Source organism: Oncorhynchus mykiss, chromosome 24 (assembly GCF_013265735.2).
Source record: "Oncorhynchus mykiss isolate Arlee chromosome 24, USDA_OmykA_1.1, whole genome shotgun sequence".
NCBI classification, from domain to species: domain Eukaryota; kingdom Metazoa; phylum Chordata; class Actinopteri; order Salmoniformes; family Salmonidae; genus Oncorhynchus; species Oncorhynchus mykiss.
Window position 1 is genome coordinate 12,858,447 of NC_048588.1, and position 23,323 is coordinate 12,881,769.

Here is a 23,323-nt window from a genome sequence, read left to right on the forward strand (position 1 = left end):
AAGCAGAAAGCTGTAGGCTATGGTGGCTTTTCACATGAATAATGGCTAAATTGACAGGTGGACTAAATCGACAGGTTAGCCAGGCTACATAGGTATTTCTTCTCTCAGGTGTTCCGGCCAGAATAGCCTGAGGTGATTTCATCATCATTCTGACCATCCCATTGGTCGGGGGCTGTGACTAGTTGAGGACTTCAGCGGTAATTGGGAGGAAACGGGAGCTGGCTGCAGTGTTCCAAACTATTTGGAAGGGAGTGACACGGGAGGGTGCATTTGGGTATATATAGCACCGTTTGTGCAACTTTCCTGACAATCTCCCTGGACGAGGAAGAAAAGGGAGCATCACGAAGTGCGGAGGAAGACTGGCTGTTTACCGAAGCCATGGCTCTCAATGTACTTTTCTTTGTATTGATCACATCAGTGATTATACAAACCGCGACATCGAGCACCTTCAAATCGTAAGTACACTAAAAAAACATTTGATGTAGAAAGCAGTAGATTAAACACACAATCATCTATTTTTATTTGCATGTCTGGCTGGATGCAACAGACTTCAAATGTAGGAATTAATTATACTCTGAATTCTTCACGCTATGCAGGTGTAGAATAGCCAACCTAAACGATATAAATATTTTCGTTCTAAACATATTAAATATAAAGCAGTATTTTCTATGCTCACTGCACTGACAACTGAATAGATGCTTGATATTGTCTCTGTGAATAATACAAAAAAAGATAGTGGTAAGGCCACAGGACATCACTGTTATTCATACAGCACCTCTCTCTGCATGTGAGGCTTTTCATTTGTTATGAGACATGCTGGCAAATTGAACTATAGATTTTTGGGTTGAAAAATCCTACTTGTGATAGCTGTTATACAGTGCATTCAGAAAGTATTCAGACCCCTTGACTTTTAACAAATGTTAAGTTACAGCCTGGTTCTAAAATTGATTTAATAAAAAATATCAATCTAGACACAGTACCCCATAAAGACACAGTAAACCCTGTTTTTTGTTTTTATGTTTGCAAATTAAAGAGAACGCTCACATGTTACATACAGTTGAAGTTTACATAAACCAAGTTAATGACAGCAATATAAGTGTTTCAACCACTCTACATATTTCTTGTTAACAAACTATAGTTTTGGCAAGTTGGTTAGGACATCTACTTTGTGCCTGACAAGTCATTTATCCAACAATTGTTTACAGACAATATTTCACTTATAATTCACCATATCATAATTCCATTGCTTCAGAAGTTTACATACACAAAGTTGACAGCTTGGAAAATTCCAGAAAATGATGTCATGGCTTTAGAAGCTTCTGATAGGCTAATTGACATAATTTGAGTCAATTGGAGGTGTACCTGTGGATGTATTTGAAGGCCTACCTTCAAACTCCGTGCCTCTTTGCTTGACATCATGGGAAAATCAAAGAGATGAGTCTCCTAGAGATGAATGTATTTTGGTGCGAAAAGTGCAATCCCGGAACAGCAAAATACCTTGTGAAGATGCTGGAGGAAACAGGTAAAAAAGTATTGCCCCAGTAAAATGAGTCCTATATCGACATAACCTGAAAGCCCGCTCAGCAAGGAAGAAGCCACTGCTCCAAAACCACCATAAAGCCAGACTACGGTTTGCAACTGCACATGGGGACAAAGATCATACTTTTTGGAGAAATGTCCTCTGGTCTGATGAAACAAATAGAACTGTTTGGCCATAATGTCCATCGTTATGTTTGGAGGAAAAAGGGGGAGGCTTGCAAGCCGAAGAACACCATTCCAACCCTGAGGCACGGGGGTGACAGCGTGTTGTGGGGGTGCTTTGCTGCAGGAGGGACTGGTGCACTTCACAAAATAGATGGGATCATGAGGTAGGGAAACGATGTGGATATATTGAAGCAACATCTCAAGACATCAGTTGGGAAGTTCAAGCTTGGTCGCAAATGTCTTCCAAATGGACAATGACCCCAAGCATACTTCCAAAGTTGTTGCAAAATGGCTTAAGGGCAACAAAGTCAAGGTATTGGAGTGGCCATCACAAAGCTCTGACCTCATTTTCCTATAGAAAATATGTTGGCAGAACTGGAAAAAGCATGCGCGAGCAAGGAGGCCTACAAACCTGACCCAGTTACACCAGCTCTGTCAGGAGGAATGGGCCAAAATTCAACCAACTTATTGTGGAAGGCTACCTAAAATGTTTGCCCCAAGTTCAACAATTGCAAGGCAATGCTACCAAATACTAATTGAGTGTATGTATACTTCCCACCCACTGGGAATGTGACGAAAGAAATAAAAGCTGAAATTAATCACTCTACTATTATTCTGACATTTCACATTCTTAAAATAAAGTGATCAACTGACCTAAGATGGAATTTTTACTCGGATTAAATGTCAGGAATTGTGAAACTGAGACAAATACTTTAAGATGTATGTAAACTTCTGACTTCAAATGTAAGTATTCAGACCCTGTACTCAGTACTTTGTCGCAGCACCTTTGGCCATGATTACAGCCTTGTGTCTTCTTGGGTATGACACTACAAGCTTGGCACACCTGTATTTGGGGAGTTTCTCCCAGTCTTCTCTGCAGATCCTCTCAAGCTCTTTCAGGTTGGATGGGGAGCATCTCTTCACAGCTATTTTCAGGTCTTTCCTTTGATGTCGATTGGGCTCAAGTCAGGGCTCTGGCTGGGCCACTCAACTGTTCCCCGGTAGGCCGTCATTGTAAATAAGAATTTGTTCTTCACTGACATGCCTGGTTAAATTAATAAATTACTCGCAATTGCGCTCAAGTGTATCCTGTTTCCATTGATAATCCTTGATGTTTCTACAACTTGATTGGCATCTACCTGTGGTAAATTCAATTATATTGCTGCAAAACATTTATTTAAGCCATTTTAGTATAAGTCCAAAGTAAAGAAATGTGAAAAGTAAAGGGGTCTGAATATGAATGCACTGTATGTGGATCTTAGATGTTGAAACACTTCCCCCTTTTGGTCTGATTTCCTTCACTTCCCCTCTGTTTAATCATCCCCAACACATGGTTGACAGTCCATGAGAACAACTCATTGGTATCCATTCCCACACTCTCCAAAACAGAATCAATTGTGCCATCCATTGGACTGAGTGGGGCACATAGCCAGAGACAAATAAGGTCACTTTGTCCCCAACTTTAAAAAATCAGTAGGGTACAAAGGAACTAAAGAGCTGTTTGAGTACACTGCCACTTAAATATTATTACCACAGCTGCATTCATGCTGACTCTTTCCCCTTTTAGGATTTACCTGGTGACGGTCAGCTCGGAGGTGGTAGGAGGGACCACAGAGAAACTTTGTGCTCAGGTCCACCAAGCCACAGAGCCTCTGTTGTTGAAGGTGTCGCTGGAAATGGAGGGTGGCAGCGGCACCATTCTACTGGAGGAAGACGTAACACAGGACTTCTATCGCTGCATCTCCTTCCAGGTCAGCTGTAACTGTGCTGTGTTCAGCAGGCTACAACGTTGTGGACCACTCTGATATAAATATTTCATGTAGAACCAACATGCCTCTCTGACATGTGGGTTAAGGAATCATGCCAGCCCTATGTATGACATTTCTAACTGCAAAGTTCCACAACGATGTGATGCGCTATATATCAGGATCTTCTATAATACTATGGAAACTAGTACTGGTCATCCTCTACCACCATCTAAATAACACAATTCTTACTAGACTCAAGCTAGCTATGCACATTCATTCAACACTTCATTATTTTATTCTGAGTAGTCAATCATGTTTTGTGGAATTCAACTTGGATTACAGGCTGGGTGTTGTATTGAAAATGATCCAACCTATGAAAGGCAATAGCAGTTATATTAATCATACTTTGCTATGCTGAGGTTATCTACCACTTAACAAAAAGCCCTCTGTTCTCAAGCTACTCAGTCGGAGAGACATACTTTGGTTAAGGGGCTAGAGGATTGTAGAAGTTCTACCAAGCTTCCATTCTTCTGTTTTTCATATTGTAGGTACCCCCAGTGAAGACTGACAGTGTGGCCACTGTCCATGTCAGCATCAAGGGGAGGAAGGATGAGATGAGTAAAAAGACCAAGATCCTTATCAAGCCTAAAAGATTCCTCACCATTTTCCAGACCGACAAACCAGTCTACAAACCTGGACAGACAGGTAGTTAGATACAATCTTTGATGAACACTGAAATGTCTGTCTACTTTACAGTATATTTGTGAGGCCATTAGAAAGGTCCTTCCTGAAATGGATGATGGATATACTGTACATAGACAGATACTATATAGACAAATGTTTCTACCCCTTTTCCAGTCAAGTTCCGAATCGTCTCGCTGGATGCCAGTTTCTTGTCATTCAATCAGATGGTAAGTTACTCTTTCAGTATTGTCTGGGTCAGACAGACCGTGTAGCTGGCTCGGCAAACGTGGTCAGAGTTTATTTGCTCTCTACTGTAACTCTGTAGATAAAGATGCCTGTACTGTAGAAACTGTTTTGGGAAGTCGTGAAACTAATGTTTCAAACCCATTTTTTTTTTTTTTTAACAAGATAGTAGTTCCCTTTAGGCTTACGGTAAAAACAATTTTGGGAAGTAATGAAGTCTGAGGTTTTTTTGGGGCTAAATGCTGAATGTTTTTCTCTTTTCTAGTATCTAACAGTGGAGCTTCAGGTGAGACCAATTTTAAAATCCATTGCAACTAAAAACCAAAGCTGTATATACATTTTTTTTTTACCTGCCAATATGTACTGTGGCATGATTTTATACAACGCCTGTCTCTATAACAAAAATACCTTCCTTCAACCTATTATGAATCTGTATACAGGACCCAAACTCCAACCGCATTGCTCAGTGGTTGAACCAGTCAACAGTGAGTGGAATTCTGGACCTGTCCCACCCCATGTCCACAGAGGCAACGCAAGGAAGTTACATCATCACTGCATGGAATGAGAAGGGAGAGCAAACTTCCCAAACCTTTGACATCAAAGAATATGGTGAGGAAATTGGCATGGGATAAAAAAAATCAGATTATATTGTTTTTACATGGTGATTCCATGTTTTTGGTGTAGTTAATAGACAATGAGGAAATAACATTATGTATTTTTTTTTACAGTTTTACCCAAATATGAGGTCAAAGTCTATCTACCCCAAACAATCACTATTCTGGACAAGCAAGCAACACTGAGAGTTTGTGGAAAGTAAGTGCATAAGATGATAGACAGTAAGATGATAATGTAAACTGGGACACTATATGGACAGAATATTAAGCCTTAATTAGTGTGTTGCATAGACTACTTTAAAGACTGTCCCATGTTTGATACTTGCTCATGTTCAAAGCTGTTTCTACTTTTTTGGAACAGTTAATTGTCTGTCTTCTGGTGACCTTTATTTGTAGATACACTTATGGAAAACCAGTGCTGGGGTCTGTCACTGCGAAAGTTTGCAGAATTGCCGTTCAATATTACTGGTTATATGAGTCTAGTAATATCTGCGAGGTGTATCTTATCAAAGTAAGTGTTTTTATTGTTACTGTGGACAAAATGTTGAGGTTTTTGTAGCTGAGCTAAGCTGACCTACAACTACTCATTCATCCTAGACTGACAAAACTGGTTGTGCAACCCAAATGATCGACTTGACCCGGTTCCGTCTACGTGAATCTTTTGGGGACTTCGAAGTGGAGACTGAGATGGAAGAATATGGAACTGGTAGGAGAGAACCTTATCTTGAACGTAGAGGTGTTTACATGCTGAACTGTTAACCTCTGACCCTTGCCTATGTTCTCTCCAGGGGTCATCCTTAAAGGTAGTGGCAAGGCAAGCTTCACCAATGTCATCGTAACTGTTCGTTTTGAGGACGTGCCCCAAGCATATAAACCAGGAATTGCATACGAGGGGAAGGTGAGGACAAACTATATTAACAAATGCCTTTTTAATAACACTGCAGAAAATGGTTTACTCAGAAAAATGGATTTGAACATGAAGTGGTGATGAATGTTAACATGTAATTTAGAGCATTTAAACTAGGCTTTTGATGTCTTGTATGCAATGGGAGTGTATATTGGATGTCTGCAGTCATCCTGTCCTGTGTTTTCAGATCAAGGTGACCGGTCCCGACTCTAGTCCCGTTCCCAATGAGCCCGTGTATCTCTTCCTACAAAACAGTGGCAAATCTGAGAACTGGACTCTCACCACAGACAGCAAGGGCATTGCTTCCTTCTCTCTAGACACTTCTCTATGGCGTTCTGATTCTGTCTCTCTGTCGGTCAGTGGTCACTCACTCATGTTTTCCTTTGAATATTTAACCATATATTATTTACTGTAAATATTCAGTTGGTTCTGACTGATCAATTTCTCCTAGTGTATTCTCCAAGCTTACTACAATAGTTTATTTTTCATATTTTCTGTGTTTCTTGAACCAGGCTCGTTATCAAAAGGTTGAGGAGGATTATCCGTACGTGCAGGGTGTGCGTAGACCAGAATATTCATCCGATTACCACTTCGCAAGAGAATTTTATTCTAAGAGCAAGAGCTTTGTGAAGATAATGCAGGGCGAAGGGAAGTTCTCCTGTGAGAAGGACGGTATTGTTCTTGCTCACTACATCATCCAAGGGGTGGCGCTGAAAAAGGGACAGACGACCCTGGACTTTTTCTATCTGGTAAGATTAAAGGGATGTTTCACTCAAAATATATATTTTTTTATTGATTCCACCACAAGATTTGGGATATTTTACTTCAGTATTTGATTGTGTTTTGTCTGGAAATATTTGAATGGCTTGGGAAAACCATACAGTACTTGACTTCCAGTTGAATATTTCACCTTAGCTGATACAGTAATATATTTGCTAGCAGATCTCCAGGTTTTGGCCAGTAACTCTCTGGTTATTAATGTTGATGCTGCCATCTGGCTCTCTTATGTCCCAGGTTATATCTAGAGGCAGCATTTGGCAGCACGGCCGTCTTCCTGTGACCATTAAAGAAAGAAAAGGTAAATGAAGTGGTCTTGGATTCTCCCGACTGCTTCCTGACTTTTTCTTTAGAACTTCTCAGAACCCCACTTGATTAGAGAACATGCCTAATGGCATTACGCTGGCATGGGATAAAAAGCTGACACGACAGGATTCAATCATCCAGATTACATCTTCAATACCAGTTCTTACTGCACAGTATATTTCAAAGTGTTCAGTGACTAGCCTATGTCCGTATTGGTGGCTTATGGTGAGCTAATGTCCATCCCATTGTCCATCTCTTTCAGTTAACCAAGGGCAGCTGATGCTCTCGCTGCAGCGGATGCCTGAGCTGACCCCTTTTGCCCAGGTAGTGGTGTACACCGTGTTGCCTGATGGGGAGGCAGTAGCAGACAGCCAAGACTTCCCCATTCACCTCTGCCTTAAAAACAAGGTAGGCAACTTTCACCAGCTACATGAAATGTGATCTATCGGGGCTACGTGCACTACGATCAATTTCCAAAATGACTTCGCATCAGACTATGATATGAAATCCTTCAACTGCACCTTTTGGATCATCACAAATTCATTGGGTCTGTTTCTGTCTAGATGTGGTCAGAGGTCAGTTGTTGCGTGCTCAGTAGTGGTGTAGATGAAAGTCAGTGATTTTGGTCACCAGGTGTTGTGTGGTTGAGGTCAGAAGATGAATGGTCGGAAGATATGTAGTTGTGGTCAGCAGTTGAGCGATCACTAGCTGTGTGGTTGTGGTCATTGGATCTGGTAAGCAGTTGTGGTCAATAGTTGTGTGGTTGTGATCAGTAATTGTGGTCACCCTCATTTTTTTTTGCCCTCTGTTTGAGTATCCATAGCAATGGCTCTGTTTGGGCTGCTCCATAATGACACGCAGCTGTTAGTAGACCTCAGCATGCCACTTTTTGTCATTCTGAACTCTGACAAACAGCTAATTATTTTTATTGGTAGAAGCTATTCCTAACCTGCTCTTTCCAGTCAGAACATAAAGTTGTATACAAGTAACTTGAGTGAGACCATTCCGCACGTTTTAGTTTGAACTGCGTGTCTAGATTAAACGGTGTAGGAGGAGTAGCGTGCTGAAAAAGTATGAATATCTAAGCTGATACACTTACTCATGATATACTTCTGCGGTCAGCCTACTTCGCAGTTAACATTTTAATTGAGTTTTTTTGGAGGGGAAAATATTACTGCCAACCCACAAGATGGTTATCACAACTGGCTACACAGTGATAGGCTAACATGCACACCACACAGACCGACTGGGGTAATATTAATGGAAATGAGTTGGCAGACATGGTTAGGTTTGGCTTTTTAAGCCAATAGTGGCTAACCAGTGCTGGGATGTCAATGTTGCGTTGATTAAATGGTATCAGAGCTTACGGTGTTTGACAGTTTGCTGTAGAACACGTGAGAATTGCATGTACTTTCAGAAGCTACTCCTAGGTGGCCTACGACCTACTGGTAGCTTGTGATCGACCTGTTGGAGACCCCTGCTCTACACAGTACTACCATTATGTTATGGGCTCTGTACCAGTATGCTACTATACTTGGAATGAACCAATGCGTTAGACATGTATGCTAGTATAGATATATTTAAACATAGATGTGATGTCTCTTCCTTTTCTCCTCTCCAGGTGTCCCTGAAGTTCTCGTCCCTCCAGGAGTTGCCAGGGGAGAAGACTTCTCTGAGCCTCCAGGCCCACCCAGGGTCTCTGTGTTCTCTCAGGGCCATCGACCAGAGTGTGCTGCTGCTGCAGCCTGAACAGGAGCTCAGCCTAGACTCTGTACGTTCTCCATGGTTCTGCATCCCAAATGGCTCCCTATGTAGTGCACTACTTTTAACCAGGGCCTCATTGTGGGCAGTGCACTATATATAGGGAATAGGGGGGCATTTGGGAGAAGACACAGCCCATCACATTCACTTACTAACCATTGACTCACCACACTAAGCTGATGCCTAACCATGATCACACACACCACCTTTGGTATTGTTTTTGTGCACCCATGTTTTTCAAGATGGGATTTGGCAAATTTTCAGCTTCCTCTAACCATGTCTAAACCACTGTCTGATAATTCAAGTTTAAAGTTTCAACTTGTGGGACTATTTAGTTGGTTCTGTTGTACCACTAAATCGAGTGCAGATCAAGTATTGGCTATATGCATTTAACCCAGGTTGTCCTAACTATGTACTGACCCTATAACCTCTGACCATGCACCGACCAAGCTCTGACTGTCAAGATGCTGCGGATTATTAAGTCAGTATTACTAGAGGTATATTACTTCCCTCTCTGCAGGTCTTCAGTCAGCTGCCTGTTCAGAAGTTGTCTGGATATTCATACATGGTAGAAGACCCCTACCCATGCCTTCGATATCCTCCAAGATTTGAAGAGGCGATGATTATGCCCCTTCCACCTGTACCAGAATTGGTCGATGAGTTGGTTGTACCTGATTGGGGGAAACGCTCATTCAGGTTTGGCCCCAGCGACGACAAAAACGATGTCTACAGCATCTTTAAAGTATGAGACTCAAATAAGTTTGTCTGTTTTTGAAAATGTATATGAAAGACTCAGGCTAAAATGACGTCTTTGTAAAGTAGACACTGAATGAATTAAAATAGAATGCTGTCTATGAAGTGAGTTTTCAGAAATAAGTGAAAAGATGTTTGGTTTTAAATTGATTCAACCAATACCCACATAATTGAGCAAAACTGAAATACAGGGATATGGCCTTTACACTGACTGTTCTATTGCTTTACTTTTCATTTTAGGAAGTTGGAATCAAGATCCTGACCAACTCTGATGTGAAAAAACCTTACGACTGCAACACAGTCTTTGCAATGAAAGAAAATGGTATGATGGAAGGTATTGTACAGAGTCATTGAATGCTGGTCACCTCATTCTGTTTATATACTGTGTTCTCAACATGGCTCATCCTAATATAGCTACTACTGTACCTTTTCCAAATTATATTCTGTCTACACAGACCATTTATATTCCCACTCTAATATCTACTTGGATTGTTTGTTCTTAATCTTTTATTTGTATTGTTAGAGCTAGTAATGCCAGCATTTCACTGCACCTGCAAATCTGTATGTGACCAATAAACTTTGATTTGATATGCTAATGTATAAACCTTCCTAGTCTGAACCTAATGAAGGATTTGTTTCTATTTACAGCTCGTCCCATGAACATGATGCTAAATGAGGAGAGTGCACCAACCTCTGGCGCCTCTGACAGGCCTAAGGAGACCGTCCGCACGTACTTCCCTGAGACCTGGATCTGGGACCTGGTTCCTGTGGGGTAAGCTTTCTGACAGACGCCATATTTGTAGTCCAACACACGTTCCTTTCCATGGGGTGCTGGGCTGACCATGCCTACTAATATGGCAATCCTGAAACCACAGGCATTTGTTTGTCCTAGGTGTCGATTTAAAAAGAATCACCTAGTCCGCTATTGAATTGACCATGTTATGTGTTCTGATGTTAATATACATGGTTTTTATTGTGCCCTTTTCCCCACGACCAGACGTACAGGAAAAGTGAATGTTGAGAAGACTGTCCCAGACACCATCACCAAGTGGGCTGCAGGGGCGTTCTGTACTTCCCCAGTGGGTTTTGGCCTGGCTCCCAACACTGGCCTCACTGCCTTCCAACCCTTCTTTGTGAGCCTGACGCTGCCCTACTCTGTCATCCGGGGGGAGATGTTCACACTCAAGGCCACAGTGTTCAACTACCTCTCCAAGTGTATCATGGTAAGCCCTCCCAGGGTTGTATCTTTCTTTACCTCTCCAGTCCCACTTCATTTGGGTAGACCAGGGGTAGGCAACTAGATTCAGCTGCAGGCCAATTTGTGTTGGAGCAAATGGTCGGGGGCAGATGATGACAATAACTTAACAGCATCGACTCAGAGTTCCTCTGTCCAGTGTCTGTTTTGCCCATCTTAATCTGTTAATTTTATTGGCCAGTCTGAGATGGCTTTTTCTTTGCAACTCTGCCTAGAAGGCCAGCATCCCGGAGTTGCCTCTTCACTGTTGACGTTGAGACTGGTGTTTTGCGGGTTCTATTTAATTAAGCTGCCAGTTGAGGACTTGTGAGGTGTCTATTTCTCAAACACTCCCACTCTTTTCTATTCTGGTTTGAGACAGTTTGCGTTCTGAGGGAGTAGTACAACGTTGTGTGAGATCTTCAGTTTCTTGGCAATTTCTCGCATTGAATAGCCTTCATTTCTCAGAACAAGAATAGAGTATAGAGTTTTTCAGAATAGAGTTTTAGAACGAAGTTCTTTGTTTCTGCCTGTAATCAAACCCAGAAAATATACTCAAGTCTAAAGAAGGCCAGTTTTATCAGCACAACAGTTTTCAGCTGTGCTAACATAATTGCAAAAGGGTTTGCCAATGATCAATTAGCCTTTTAAAATGATAAACTTGGATTAGCTAACACAACGTGCCATTGGAACACAGGAGTGATGGTTGCTGATAATGGGCTGATGTCGATATTCCATAAAAAAAAATCTGCTGTTTCCAGCTACAAAGGTCATTTACAACATTAACAATGTCTACACTGTATTGCTGATCAATTTGATATTTTAATTGACAAAATGTGCTCTTTCAAAAACAAGGACATTTCTAAGTGACCCAACTTTTGAACGGCAGTGTACGGTACCAATCAAAAGTTTGGACACCTACTAATTCCTTTAAAAAAAAAATGTTAAACAAAATTGTACATTGTATAATAGTGATGACAACTCAACTATGAAATAACACATGGAGTAACAAATTGTTAAACAAATCAAAATAGATTTTGTATTTGCGATTCTTCAAAGTCACCTGTTGCCTTGACCGCTTTGCACACTCTTGGCTTTCTCTCAACCAGCTTCATGAGGTAGTCACCTGGAATGCATTTCAATTACTAGGTGTGCCTTGTTAATTTGTGAAATTTCTTTCCTCTAATGCGTTTGAGCCAATCAATTGTGTTGTGGTATACAGAAGAGGGCCCTATTTGGTGTAAGACCAATTCCATTATTATGGCAGGAACAGCTCAAATAAGCAATGAGAAACATGTCTCATTCCTAAGACATGAAGGTCAGTCAAAACAAATGTCAAGAACTTTGAAAGTTTCTTCAAGTGCAGTTGCAAAAACGATCAAGCGCTATGATGAAACTGTCTCATGAGGACCGCAACAGGAAGGGAAGACCCAGACTTACCTCTGCTGCAGAAGATACGTTTATTAGTTACCAGCCTCAGGAATTGCAGCCCAAATAAAGCTTCAGAGTTCACGTAACAGACATCTCAACATCACCTGTTCAGAGGAGACTGCATGAATCAGGCCTTCATGGTCAAATTGCTGCAAAGAAACCACTACAAAAGGATACCAATAAGAAGAGACTTGACCAAGGAAAAACAATTAATTGCTATTAGACCAGTAGAAATCCAAATTTGAGATGTTTGGTTCCAACCGCCATGTCTTTGTGATACGCAGAGTAGGTGAACGGATCTCCGCATGTGGTTCCCACCGTGAAGCATGGAGGTGTGGTGTGGGGGTGCTTTGCTGGTGACACTGTCTGTGATTTATTTACAATTTAAGGCACCAACATGGCTACCACAGCATTCTGCAGCTATATGCCATCCCATCTGTTTTGCACTTAGTGCAACTGGACAATGACTCAAAACATACCTCCAGGCTGTGTAAGGCAAGAAGAGCAATGGTGTGCTGCATCAGATGACCTAGCCTCCACAATCACCTAAACTCAACCCAATTGAGATGGTTTGGGATGTGTTGGACCGCAGAGTGAAGGAAAAGCAGCCAACAAGTGCTCAGCATATGTGGGAACTCCTTCAAGACTGTTGGAAAAGCATTACTCATGAAGCTGGTTGAGAGAATGCCAAGAGTGTGCAAAGCTGTCATCAAGGCAAAGGGTGGTTACTTTGCAGAATCTAAATATATTTTAACTTATTTTTTGGTTATGTCATAGTTATGATGTCGTCACTATTCTACAATGTAGAAAATATAAAGAAACCCTTGAATTAGTTTTGCTAAACTTTGGGGGAACAAATCACTCACAGGCTGGTTTTGGCCCATGAGCTGCCTGTTGCTGACAATCTATAGACGCTCTGACGTTTTTGAGAAATCTAGTAAAGTTGCAATTGACCCCATGTGTTTCTCCTAGGTGAAGGTGACTCTAGCTGAGTCGAACCAGTTCAAAGCCAGGCCATGTGAAGGCTGCCAGTACACACTGTGTCTGTGTGCTGAAGAGAGTAGGACCTTCAAGTGGATCCTCACCCCAACTGCTCTAGGTGAGCCATACAGTACTCTGTCAATCTATCACAAGGCTCTTGCAATATAATCCATGTACTCCCTACACCTAGACCCTTACCCCCTAACCCTTCGATGTTTGCAGAGCTGTACGGTGTTAGAAATATGGTAGAAGCTCCACTACACTGCTTATACCCATCCACACCTTTCAAATAGTGAAGGGTTAGGGCCAGGGGGGTAGGGAGTGATTTGGAGGCAGTGATGCTCCTGTAAGACAGGGTTGTTGACTTCACACAGCTCTCGTTAGACTGAAATTTACGTTGTTGACGTTTATCTGATACACAAATTCCTTGAATATGACATGCTCAAAGATCTCCCTCGGGGGTTATCAGAGAAATGGAGGGAGGGAACAAGGGGAGAGGAAACGAGGGATGGAACAAAGGAGGGAACAGTTGAGCCAGGGTACATGAGGCTGGAGGTGGAGTGGGTAAAAGGAGCAAGCTGATGAAGGGGCAGGTTCATGTGTGACTGGTCTAGACTGGAATGTTAATGTCTCCCTGGACTGAACTATAGGGGCGGTGAGTGTGAAAGTGAGCGCCGAGGCATTGAAAACGGAGAAGCTCTGCGGCAACGAGGTGGCCACGGTGCCAGAGAAAGGACGTATTGACACCGTTGTGCAAACACTGCTGGTGGAGGTGAGTGTCTGTCCTGTATAGCAAGTCCACTGTTTTTCTCCCACATTAATTAAAAAGAGATCTGGGTTTTCAGTAACACTAGGGCAAGGGTGAATACAGTAGAACTTATATCCCCTGCTATTTTGTGTTGCATATTTTGATGCGAGGAGACAAACATGGTTTGGTGTTTCAAGCCCAAATGCAGTTAGACTCCGGCCCATGCATAATAAATTGAAAATGTGTATATATTTTTAAGAAATAATTACTTGGTGCATATCTTTTACATTTTAGATTAAGCTGTATATCTGGACCTACACAACAGACAGTCTGGGATGTAGACTTAGCTTAACATTGGTCTACGTTTCAGGTCTAAAACGTTTGATTAACTTTGATTTTGGAGTGAAATGTACCTTTAAGTGGTTACCATATAGATTCTATGGTAGAATTAACTTGCGTTGTCATGACCTTTTTTAATAAAACATTTTACATTTATTTTGGTGCCGTTTCACTTTCCCTCTGTCAGGCCGAGGGAACCCAGGAGACGGTCAGCCACAATGCTCTGCTCTGCCCTGCAGGTAATCTCCTGACGTCTATCAGTCATACGTTCTCATAATTACCCCGATGATTAAGTTGACGTGCATTTGTTGTGGTTTAGATGACAGATACTTTTTAATTGGTTAAAACGGTTCTCAATTCACTCAGTCTGTCTCGTTTATCTGTCTCGCGTCACCAGAGGGCCCAGTGGAGAAGGACATCTCTCTGAAGCTGCCTAAGGTGTTTGTGGAGGGCTCTGCCAAGGCCTCCCTCTCAGTACTGGGTGAGAATTATCCATCTGTTTTGCAGTTTTATAACATTTTCAGGATATGTTTTCCATTTCGGTGCAGATGAAGTGTAGGCAAGGATTTTTCATCCCTCTATTCATGGATGTGGATATTCCACCTGCAGATCTATGATTGCCTTAAGGTTATGGGTGAGGATCAGGATAAGCATTGGTTATTTTTATGGTTAAGGTAAGAAATGGGGCTCTGCTGGTCAACTATCCACTGCGATTGTCTTAATTGTTGGTCTCTTTCACCAGGCGACCTGATGGGTCGGGCCATGAAGAACCTGCACAGCCTGTTGCAGATGCCCTATGGCTGTGGAGAGCAGAACATGGTGCTTTTTGCTCCCAACATCTACATCCTCAACTACCTGCAAAGCACCAGGCAGCTCACCAAGGAGATCCAGACCAGGGCCACAGGCTTCCTAGACAGTGGTGAGTGAGCTGGATCCAGTTCAGTAAGGCACAACATGTGTTGCAATGAAAACCAAGCAATTATTATCAGACCTGTTCAGTTAGCCTAAAAATTACAATCTTCTTACTGGACACAACTCTGGTGACATGGACTGCAACTGTTAATGAAATGTTTAATGGCACACAGCATGCCCTGGGATATGACAATATAATTTGCAGTAAGCCTTGTACTTTTTAAATAAGCTGTCTGGTCCTGTGTGCATCTCACCTCTGACTAGCAACATCCTGTTGTATATATTTGGCTCTGAACCAGTTAACGTCACCTTCCACATACAGTACAAGTGCCTAGAAAGAGTGTCTTTGTTCATTTAGCCATTTGTGTTGCAGGCTACCAGAGAGAGCTCAACTACAAGCATGACGATGGCTCCTACAGTGCCTTTGGGAAGAGCGATGAGTCTGGAAACACGTGGTCAGCTCAATTGTCCAGTCATAATACCTTCTCTTAGATTATTCCTCAATTTACATTTGTTCGTTTTTTTTAAGTCATAGAAATTTACATTAGATCAAAGGGGTTGTAGTATGTAATCAAGGTAGGAATGTGATGGTCTCAAATCCATACTAGTATGTGCTATGGCAAATATAGTTGGCTTCAGCACATACAGTATGGCTACTGTTATCTAGAGTCTATGATCCATAGTTTAGGCAAGGCTCACGGCATCTAGTCCGTGTAACTCCAGTGACATCTGACCTGTGTCCTCTCAGGCTCACCTCCTTTGTGCTGAAGTCCTTTGGAGGGGCCAAGCCCTACATCTTTGTGGACCCCGCCCACATTGCCCAGGCCAAGGCCTGGTTGGCCAGTCACCAGCAGACGGATGGCTGCATCGCGTCAGTGGGGAAACTCTTCCATAACGGCATGAAGGTAAAGGGGAGTCAGAGCTCAGTGGGTAATAAGAGGAGTATTATACTACTGCCACCAAATGTGAGAAGGTAATGTTATGGGCAAAGATTCAGCAGGAGGTTCTGGTGCAAGTGTCCCATTCTATTTAGAGTGCAATGGTGGAGCCTGCATAAAATCCTAGATGACTAACAAACAAAATACTTGATAACAATACATAGTCTAACATCAAATATGAATACTTTACATAATTCATATTGCACTGACTTGTAGCACAATGTACTGTTCAGGAGGACCTTAGGACCCCACGTGTGCCCCAAAGGAGCACATACTGAGCACAAGAATCCCAAGCATGTTTTAGCCGGTCCTGAGAACACACCACCTCCCTAAAGGGACCTCAGTCTGACTAGTCCCAACAGCATTTGTGCATCTCCAAAACAATAGTTTTTTATCTTTGTGCACCATTATCATGTGAATGTTTTAAACAGTGCAATGTTTTTACCTGATATCAGTTGATATCAATGTGACTTTGAAACTAACACCTTGGAGTACTGTATGAAGTTTACTGGCATCCTTTGTTGTCATAGGGAGGGGTTGGGGATCAAGTGTCGCTCACTGCCTACATCACCGCTGCACTACTGGAGCTGGATGGCAACACTTCTGTGAGTTATCACCTCTTTCATATCCAAGTATTTTTTAAATCTTATTGATTAACAAGGCCACATTTGGCGCTTTTATCAAAACATGAACGGCCCTAGTGGATATTTCTGCTTAGCCGTCCAACTACTTCACACAATTCTAAATAAGACGATATCACCCACAGAACACCTCACTTGCTATGTATTCTAATTTGTTAAACATCCCAATATACAGTTCCTTCTGGAAAAGTATTCAGAATTGTTACATTAGCCTTAACATTTTTAAAATCCTCAGCGCTCTACACAAAATACACCATAATGACAAAGCAAACTGGCTTGTAGAAATGTTTGCAAATGTATTGAAAAAAAAAATAAATCCTTATTTACACAAGTATTCAGATCTTCTGCAATGAGACTTGAGATTGAACTCAGGTGCATCCTGTTTCCATTGATCATTCTTGAGGTGTTTATACACCCTGATTGGAGTCCACTTTTGGTCAATTCAATTGATTGGACTTGATTTGGAAAGGTGCACACCTGTGTTATATATATATATATATATATATATATATCCCCCCACAGTTGACAGTGCATGCCAGAGCAAAAACCAAGCTGTGACGTTGAAGGAATTGTCCATTGAGCTCCGAGACTGATTGTGTTGAGGCACAGATCTGGGGAAGGGTACCAACACATTTCTGTAGCATTGAAGGTCCCCAAGAACAGTGGCTGCCATCATTCTTAAATTGAAAAAGTTTGGAACCACAAAGACTCTTCCTAGAGCTGGCCGCCTAGCCAAACTGAGAAATCGGGGGAGAAGGGCCTTGGTCAGAGGTGACCAAGAACCTGACTGTCAGTCTGACAGAGTTCTGGAGTTCCTCTGTGGAGATGGTTGTCCTTCTGGAAGGTTATCCCATCTTTGCAGCACTCCACCAATCAGGCCTTTATGGTAGAGTGTCCAGATGGAAGCCACTCCTCAGTAAAAGGCAGAACAGCCCACTTGGGGTTTGCGAAAAGACTCAGACCATGAGAAACAAGATTCTCTGGTCTGATTGAACTCTTTGGCCTGAATGTGAAGGGCCACGTCTGGAGGACACCTGGCAACATCTCTACGGTGAAGCATGGTGGTGGCAGCATGCTGTGGGGGTGTTTTTCAGTAGCAGGGACTGGGAGACTAGTCAGGATCAAGGAAAAGATGAACGGAGCAAAGTACAGAGGTCCGTGATGAAAACTTGCTCCAGAGTGCTCAGGACCTCTGAATGTTTTGCTTCTGGAGAGACCTGAAAATAGCTGTGCAGCAACGCTCCCCAACCAACCTGACAGAGCTTGAGAGGATCTGCAGAGAAGAATGGGAGAAAATCCATAATATATGTTTTTATCCAATTCTTCTCTGCATAGCCTCTCAAGCTCACTGTACACAGTATATTCACTAGTTAATTTATTTATATTGCTAACATTATTCAGTACTCATACCCGTATTAAAAACGTGATGAAAGGGCTGCGTTGTATTCATTAGGGAGCGCAATGGACAACCCATTTCTATTGGTCCAGATATTCCCTTCCAGTTTCAATCAGTGCTCCTCTGTTTGGTGCCTAATAAACACAATCATGTTGTCTGTGGGTGTGTCAGGACCCCATGGTGGAGAAGAGTCTGATGTGTCTGAAGGCAGCAGTGTCTGACAAGCTGGAGAACACCTACACCATGGCCCTGCTATCGTACACCTTCACCCTGGCCCAAAACCAGGACATGAGGGCCAAGCTCATCACCCACCTGGACAAGATAGCTGTTACCTCCGGTATGTCTTGTCTCTTTGTGAAAATGTCTCTCTACCTTTCTGACTGCTGGGAAACTGACAATGAAAATTCCCACAGGTGGCAATCGTCACTGGGAGAGACCAGGGGCTTCTGGGACGAAGACGGACTCTCTGGAGGTGGAGATGACATCCTATGTGCTGCTGGCGCTGCTCTCCGGTCCCACCATGCCAGGCTTTGGGCTGGACTACTCCACTGGCATCGTCCGCTGGCTGGCCCAGCAGCAGAACCCCTACGGAGGATTCGCCTCCACACAGGTACTTTATTGGTCTGGTAGACATTTATTCACTCTAGCAACTCCTCTGCCAATAGATGCTACTGTTAGTACATGGCCAAACATGGATCACACCAAATCCTTGTTTGTATATGAAATGTAGCAAATTGGACATTTGTATTAAAGCCTTTACAATAATTTCACAACGCCCTCTGTCACCAGGACACAGTGGTAGCACTGCAGGCCCTGGCCAAGTACGGTGCTGCCACCTTCAGTCCAGAGGGCGCCAGTACAGTCAGTGTGAGCTCGGCCGGCGGCCTGAAGATGAAGTTTACTGTGAATCAGAACAACAGGCTGCTCTATCAGGAGGAGCAGCTGAGGGAGGTCCCTGGGGACTACAACATCAAGGCACAGGGCAAGAGCTGCGTGTTTGTGCAGGTCAGGCTCCAGCCGGTTTTCCCTTTTTTGCCTCTCAGTACTGCATGTACTGAGTATCTGGTTTGTGTTCAGTAGAGCACACTGTTGCACAACAACTAACGTTTCAACCCTAGAATTTCAGCATTAATGGAAATGCATGTGTGCTACTGTTCATTGAAATGTGTATGTTGATTTCATGCATCTCAGTAGTATCGTCTGTCTTTTCAGATCGCCATGCACTACAATATTCCCCCTCCTCCTGACTTCTCTGCTTTCAACATCTCAACACAGACGCTTGGGAAATGTGACGGCACCCAGAAATCTCTGATCGTGTCTGTGGCTGTCAGGTACAGTGGTATTCCTTTTACCCTTGAAATAGCAGCTGAAAATAATGACTGAACCACCAGTGTGTAGATGCATGTTTAAAGCTGCACTAACTTTTTCGGCGACCTGACCAAATTCATGTAGAAATTAGTTATAGATCTGTCGTTCTCATTGACAGCAAGTCGAAGAAGTGCTAGGTCTGTTCTGTGCTTCCCATTTAAGTATCGTTTTCATCTTTTACTTTCGGGTTTTGAACGGCATAAAATAAAACCTGTTTGGTTACTGAAAATATATTTCAAAGGGGTTTAGATGGTCCAATGATTTTCTTGTTTTGTCACTAAGCTTAAACTAACTAGTAGAAATGATCAGGAAATGGCGGAGTGATTCCTGCATATTTGCACCTTTTTAAGATAATATCCATCCTTCATCTGACTCTGTGACTGACAGGTACAATGGTCGGCGAGAGGAGACCAACATGGTGATCATCAATGTCAAGCTTCTCTCCGGCTTCGTCTTGGACAAGTCCTCCCTCGGGCCTGTGAGTCAATAAGAGAACCTCAGTTGAGGGGAACACCCTTTAATCAGGGCCAGGAGTTTTACCAGTTTAGGGAACACTCCTGGCCCTAAGTATATCCCCTTGAGGATTAGTTGATGTTTAACATGATGATGGTGTCTGTTCTAATTGTAATGCCAGTAGTTGTCCTTCGAAACTATCAGTTGAACTTTCTGACACGATCTTATCCTGTGTTCTGTTCTTCCAGTTGAAAAATGACCCCACTGTCAAACGTGTTGACCTGGAGGAAGGACATGTCATCATCTACCTAGATGGGGTAGGAACATGAATAATGAATGTTGCATCTAAACGGGGCTGTCTATCGGTTACAGAACCTAGTTGGATGTGGTCTCATTTGCATCTACACACTGGATTTAACATGAACAGTAACATCAAAGTAAGACTGTAGTGGAGGTTTTATACAGTGACACTATGTGAATCTATAACATTGAACTGCAATGTCAAATGTTATTCCTTTTCTTCCAGCTCAAGCAGAAGGAAACGAAGACGTACAGCCTGGCCATAGAGGAGGATGTGCCTGTGAGGAATCTGAAACCAGCTGTGGTGAAAGTGTATGACTACTACCAGACAAGTAAGAATTCCATCTAACACAGTGAAATGGGTAGGGTTGCCAAGAACTTCAAATAAATGACGTGGTTTTCCCAAAATCCCGACTGGAGGATTGACAGAAAAGGGAGAATAAGCAGGATATCCATTATCCTCCAATCAGGATTTATGGAATACCAGGGTATGTAAGTTTCCTGTAATTCTGCAACCTTAAGTGATTTCATTCGCAGAAAACATTGTGCTCCCCAAGGGTTATCATAATCTTTTTCCATTTGAGAAAGAGTATCAGTTTAACACTCAACTCGATATTAGACCGTGTGTCAAACCCATTCCAGAGGGCCGAGTGGGAGTTTTTGCTCCGCCCTTGTAAATGTTTGAATTAAGGTGACCTATTTATTTGTTATTTTACCAGGTAAGTTGACTGAACACATTCTCATTTGCAGCAACGACCTGGGGAATAGTTACAGGGGAGAGGAGGGGGATGAAATTAGTAAGGAAGTCCCCTCACCTAGTTGTCTACAACTTAATTGAGAGAAACTAAATCCAGCAGATGAGGCCCTCCATTAAATGAGTGACACCCCTTGGAATAGACCATAAGTTAGCTTTTACTAGAAATGCACTGTGATGTAATATAAACTCAGCAAAAAAAATGTCCTCACTGTCAACTGCATTTGTTTTCAGTAAACTTAACATGTTCATACAAATATTTAACTAAGACATGTTACTCCAAGGCACCTGCAAGTTCCCGGATACTTCTGGTGGGAATGGCCCTCGCCCTCCGTTCCAACAGGTCCCAGACGTGCTCAATAGGATTGAGATCCGGGCTCTTCACTGGCCATGGCAGAACACGCACAGAACGAGCAGTATGGCTGGTGGTATTGTCATGCTAAGATGAGCCTGCAGGAAGGGTACCACATGAGGGAGGATGTCTTCCCTTTAACACACAGCGTTGTTGAGAGACCTTGTCATTGCAGGCATGTCCGACGATGCTGTGACGCACCGCCCCAGACCACGACGGACCCGCCAACTCGATCCTGCGCAAGAGTACAGGTCTCGGCGTAACGCTCCTTCTTTCGACGATAAACTCAAATCCAACCATCACCCCTGGTGAGACAGAACCGCTACTCGTCAGTGAAGAGCACTTTTTGCCTGTCCTGGCTGGTCCAGCGATGGTTTGCGCCCATAGGCGACGTTGTTGCCGGTGATGTCTGACGACCTGCCTTAAAAACAGGCCTACAAGACTTCAGTCCAGCCTATTGCGGACAGTCTGAGCACTGATGGAGGGATTGTGAGTTCCTGGTGTAACTTGGGCAGTTGTTGCCATACCGATCCTGTGCAGGTGTTACACGTGGTCTGCCACTACGAGGATGATCAGCTGTCCGTCCTGTCTTAGGCGTCTCACAGTACGGACATTGCAATTTATTGACTTGGCCACATCTGCAGTCCTCATGCCTCCGGCGCATTCACGCTGTCTGTAAGCTGTTAGTGTATTAACGACCATTCCAGAAGCATAGGAAAGTGTTAACTCTTACTAATCTTTGATAAACAAAGACGCTTTTTTTTTTGTCTAATGGAATACCAGTTTCCAAACCACCCCATTCTCTGAAATATTTACCACTGGCATACGTGTCAAGGTTACGCACATAACTCCAGTTCATTGAAAGGAAACAAGACATCACCAGTATGGGCCCATTTGTTCACCCCTGCAGTGGGAATGAATTATCATTATAAAGGAACTGACCTCTGCATTCTCTTTTCTGTTCCCAGGTGATGAAGCTGTAAGTGAATACAGCTCCCCATGTGCAGAGTAGGTACATAACAAACTACATTTCTAATACTTTAATTTCACAAACTGAAATTTGTCAGTTAAGCAGTTTTTTTTTTTTTTTATAGGGAGTAAAATCCTAGGCAAAGCAGGGAATATTCTATTGATTGTCATTTTCACAGGTGACCGTCAATGAAGTGTGACAGACAGCCGATCAAGCTGACTGGACCTGAGCTCAGCCAATTGCTTTCCTATTTAGGAAGAGCTCATAAAATGGAGGGGTTCTATTTGGTGCTTACAGTTCCTGGTTGACCAACTTGTAATCTGTTTAACATTAAGTGAACACAATTGAATAGCTGGGCCTTAAGCTTTTACCTCGACTTCTGTCGTAATCGTAGTGTTTCTACTGCAAATTGAAATGTTAATAAAACCATGCTATGGATTCAAACCAGACTCTGTAACATTTGTGTTTTAATAGATCTGAATTGAGAATCCATACATGAAAGTGTACAGTCAACATATGGTGTGTCAGATGGGAGCTATGTTCTACAGTGCGGGAGACTAGATGTATACTGTTAACTGAAGTGTCTTGGCCATTAGACTTCTTTTGAAATGTATTTTTGTTAAATGAGTGACATTTTACAGTATAAAACCTTTTTCTAACACTGAACATTTAGTTATACCCATTTCGGTGGGGAAAATATATCAAGGTCTTTTCTCACACTTGAGTGACATGGTTAACCTGCCTGAGGTACTATAAACCATAAAGAAATAGATTCAGAATCCTTTACAATGTCAAGCTACCAGATCATGACATTCTAAAGCGGAAGCAATTTGACCTGGCGTCACCACCTATCCAATCAGATCTACAGGGGGGCTGGGACTTACTGTTCAGTGACAATAACCGACTAGGATTATGACCTCAAGGCACAGACTGATTAGCATTATTGTACTGTTTGGTCTCAGTGGAATGGCTGTCATCATTAGTGGAATCTAGTTCAGCAGTAAGTCTT

At 42.6% G+C, this 23,323-nt stretch overlaps 1 protein-coding gene across 3 annotated transcripts; it reads left to right on the forward strand.

Annotated features, from left to right (window-relative positions):
- The first annotated feature begins 290 nt into the window (after positions 1-290).
- Positions 291-22,758, forward strand: LOC110503782 (alpha-2-macroglobulin). 3 transcript variants are annotated; one of them, XM_021582314.2, is made up of 36 exons: positions 291-455; positions 3,272-3,455; positions 4,001-4,157; positions 4,311-4,363; positions 4,645-4,665; positions 4,820-4,988; positions 5,108-5,192; positions 5,390-5,504; positions 5,591-5,699; positions 5,782-5,891; positions 6,088-6,255; positions 6,413-6,649; positions 6,915-6,978; positions 7,246-7,391; positions 8,605-8,754; positions 9,265-9,486; positions 9,738-9,831; positions 10,146-10,269; positions 10,495-10,720; positions 13,135-13,261; positions 13,794-13,915; positions 14,418-14,469; positions 14,628-14,711; positions 14,973-15,149; positions 15,516-15,597; positions 15,891-16,047; positions 16,611-16,685; positions 18,289-18,454; positions 18,531-18,727; positions 18,907-19,122; positions 19,330-19,448; positions 19,873-19,963; positions 20,187-20,255; positions 20,465-20,570; positions 22,313-22,356; positions 22,493-22,758. In XM_021582314.2, exons 1-35 carry the CDS (start codon positions 379-381, stop codon positions 22,354-22,356), a joined length of 4,395 nt encoding a protein of 1,464 aa, XP_021437989.2. In that variant the 5' UTR covers positions 291-378; the 3' UTR covers positions 22,493-22,758. The 3 variants fall into 3 exon arrangements, with proteins under 3 accessions (XP_021437989.2, XP_021437988.2, XP_021437990.2); XM_021582313.2 differs by having other exon boundaries at positions 22,313-22,352; XM_021582315.2 differs by having other exon boundaries at positions 9,738-9,819; positions 22,313-22,352.
- The last annotated feature ends 565 nt before the right edge of the window (positions 22,759-23,323 follow it).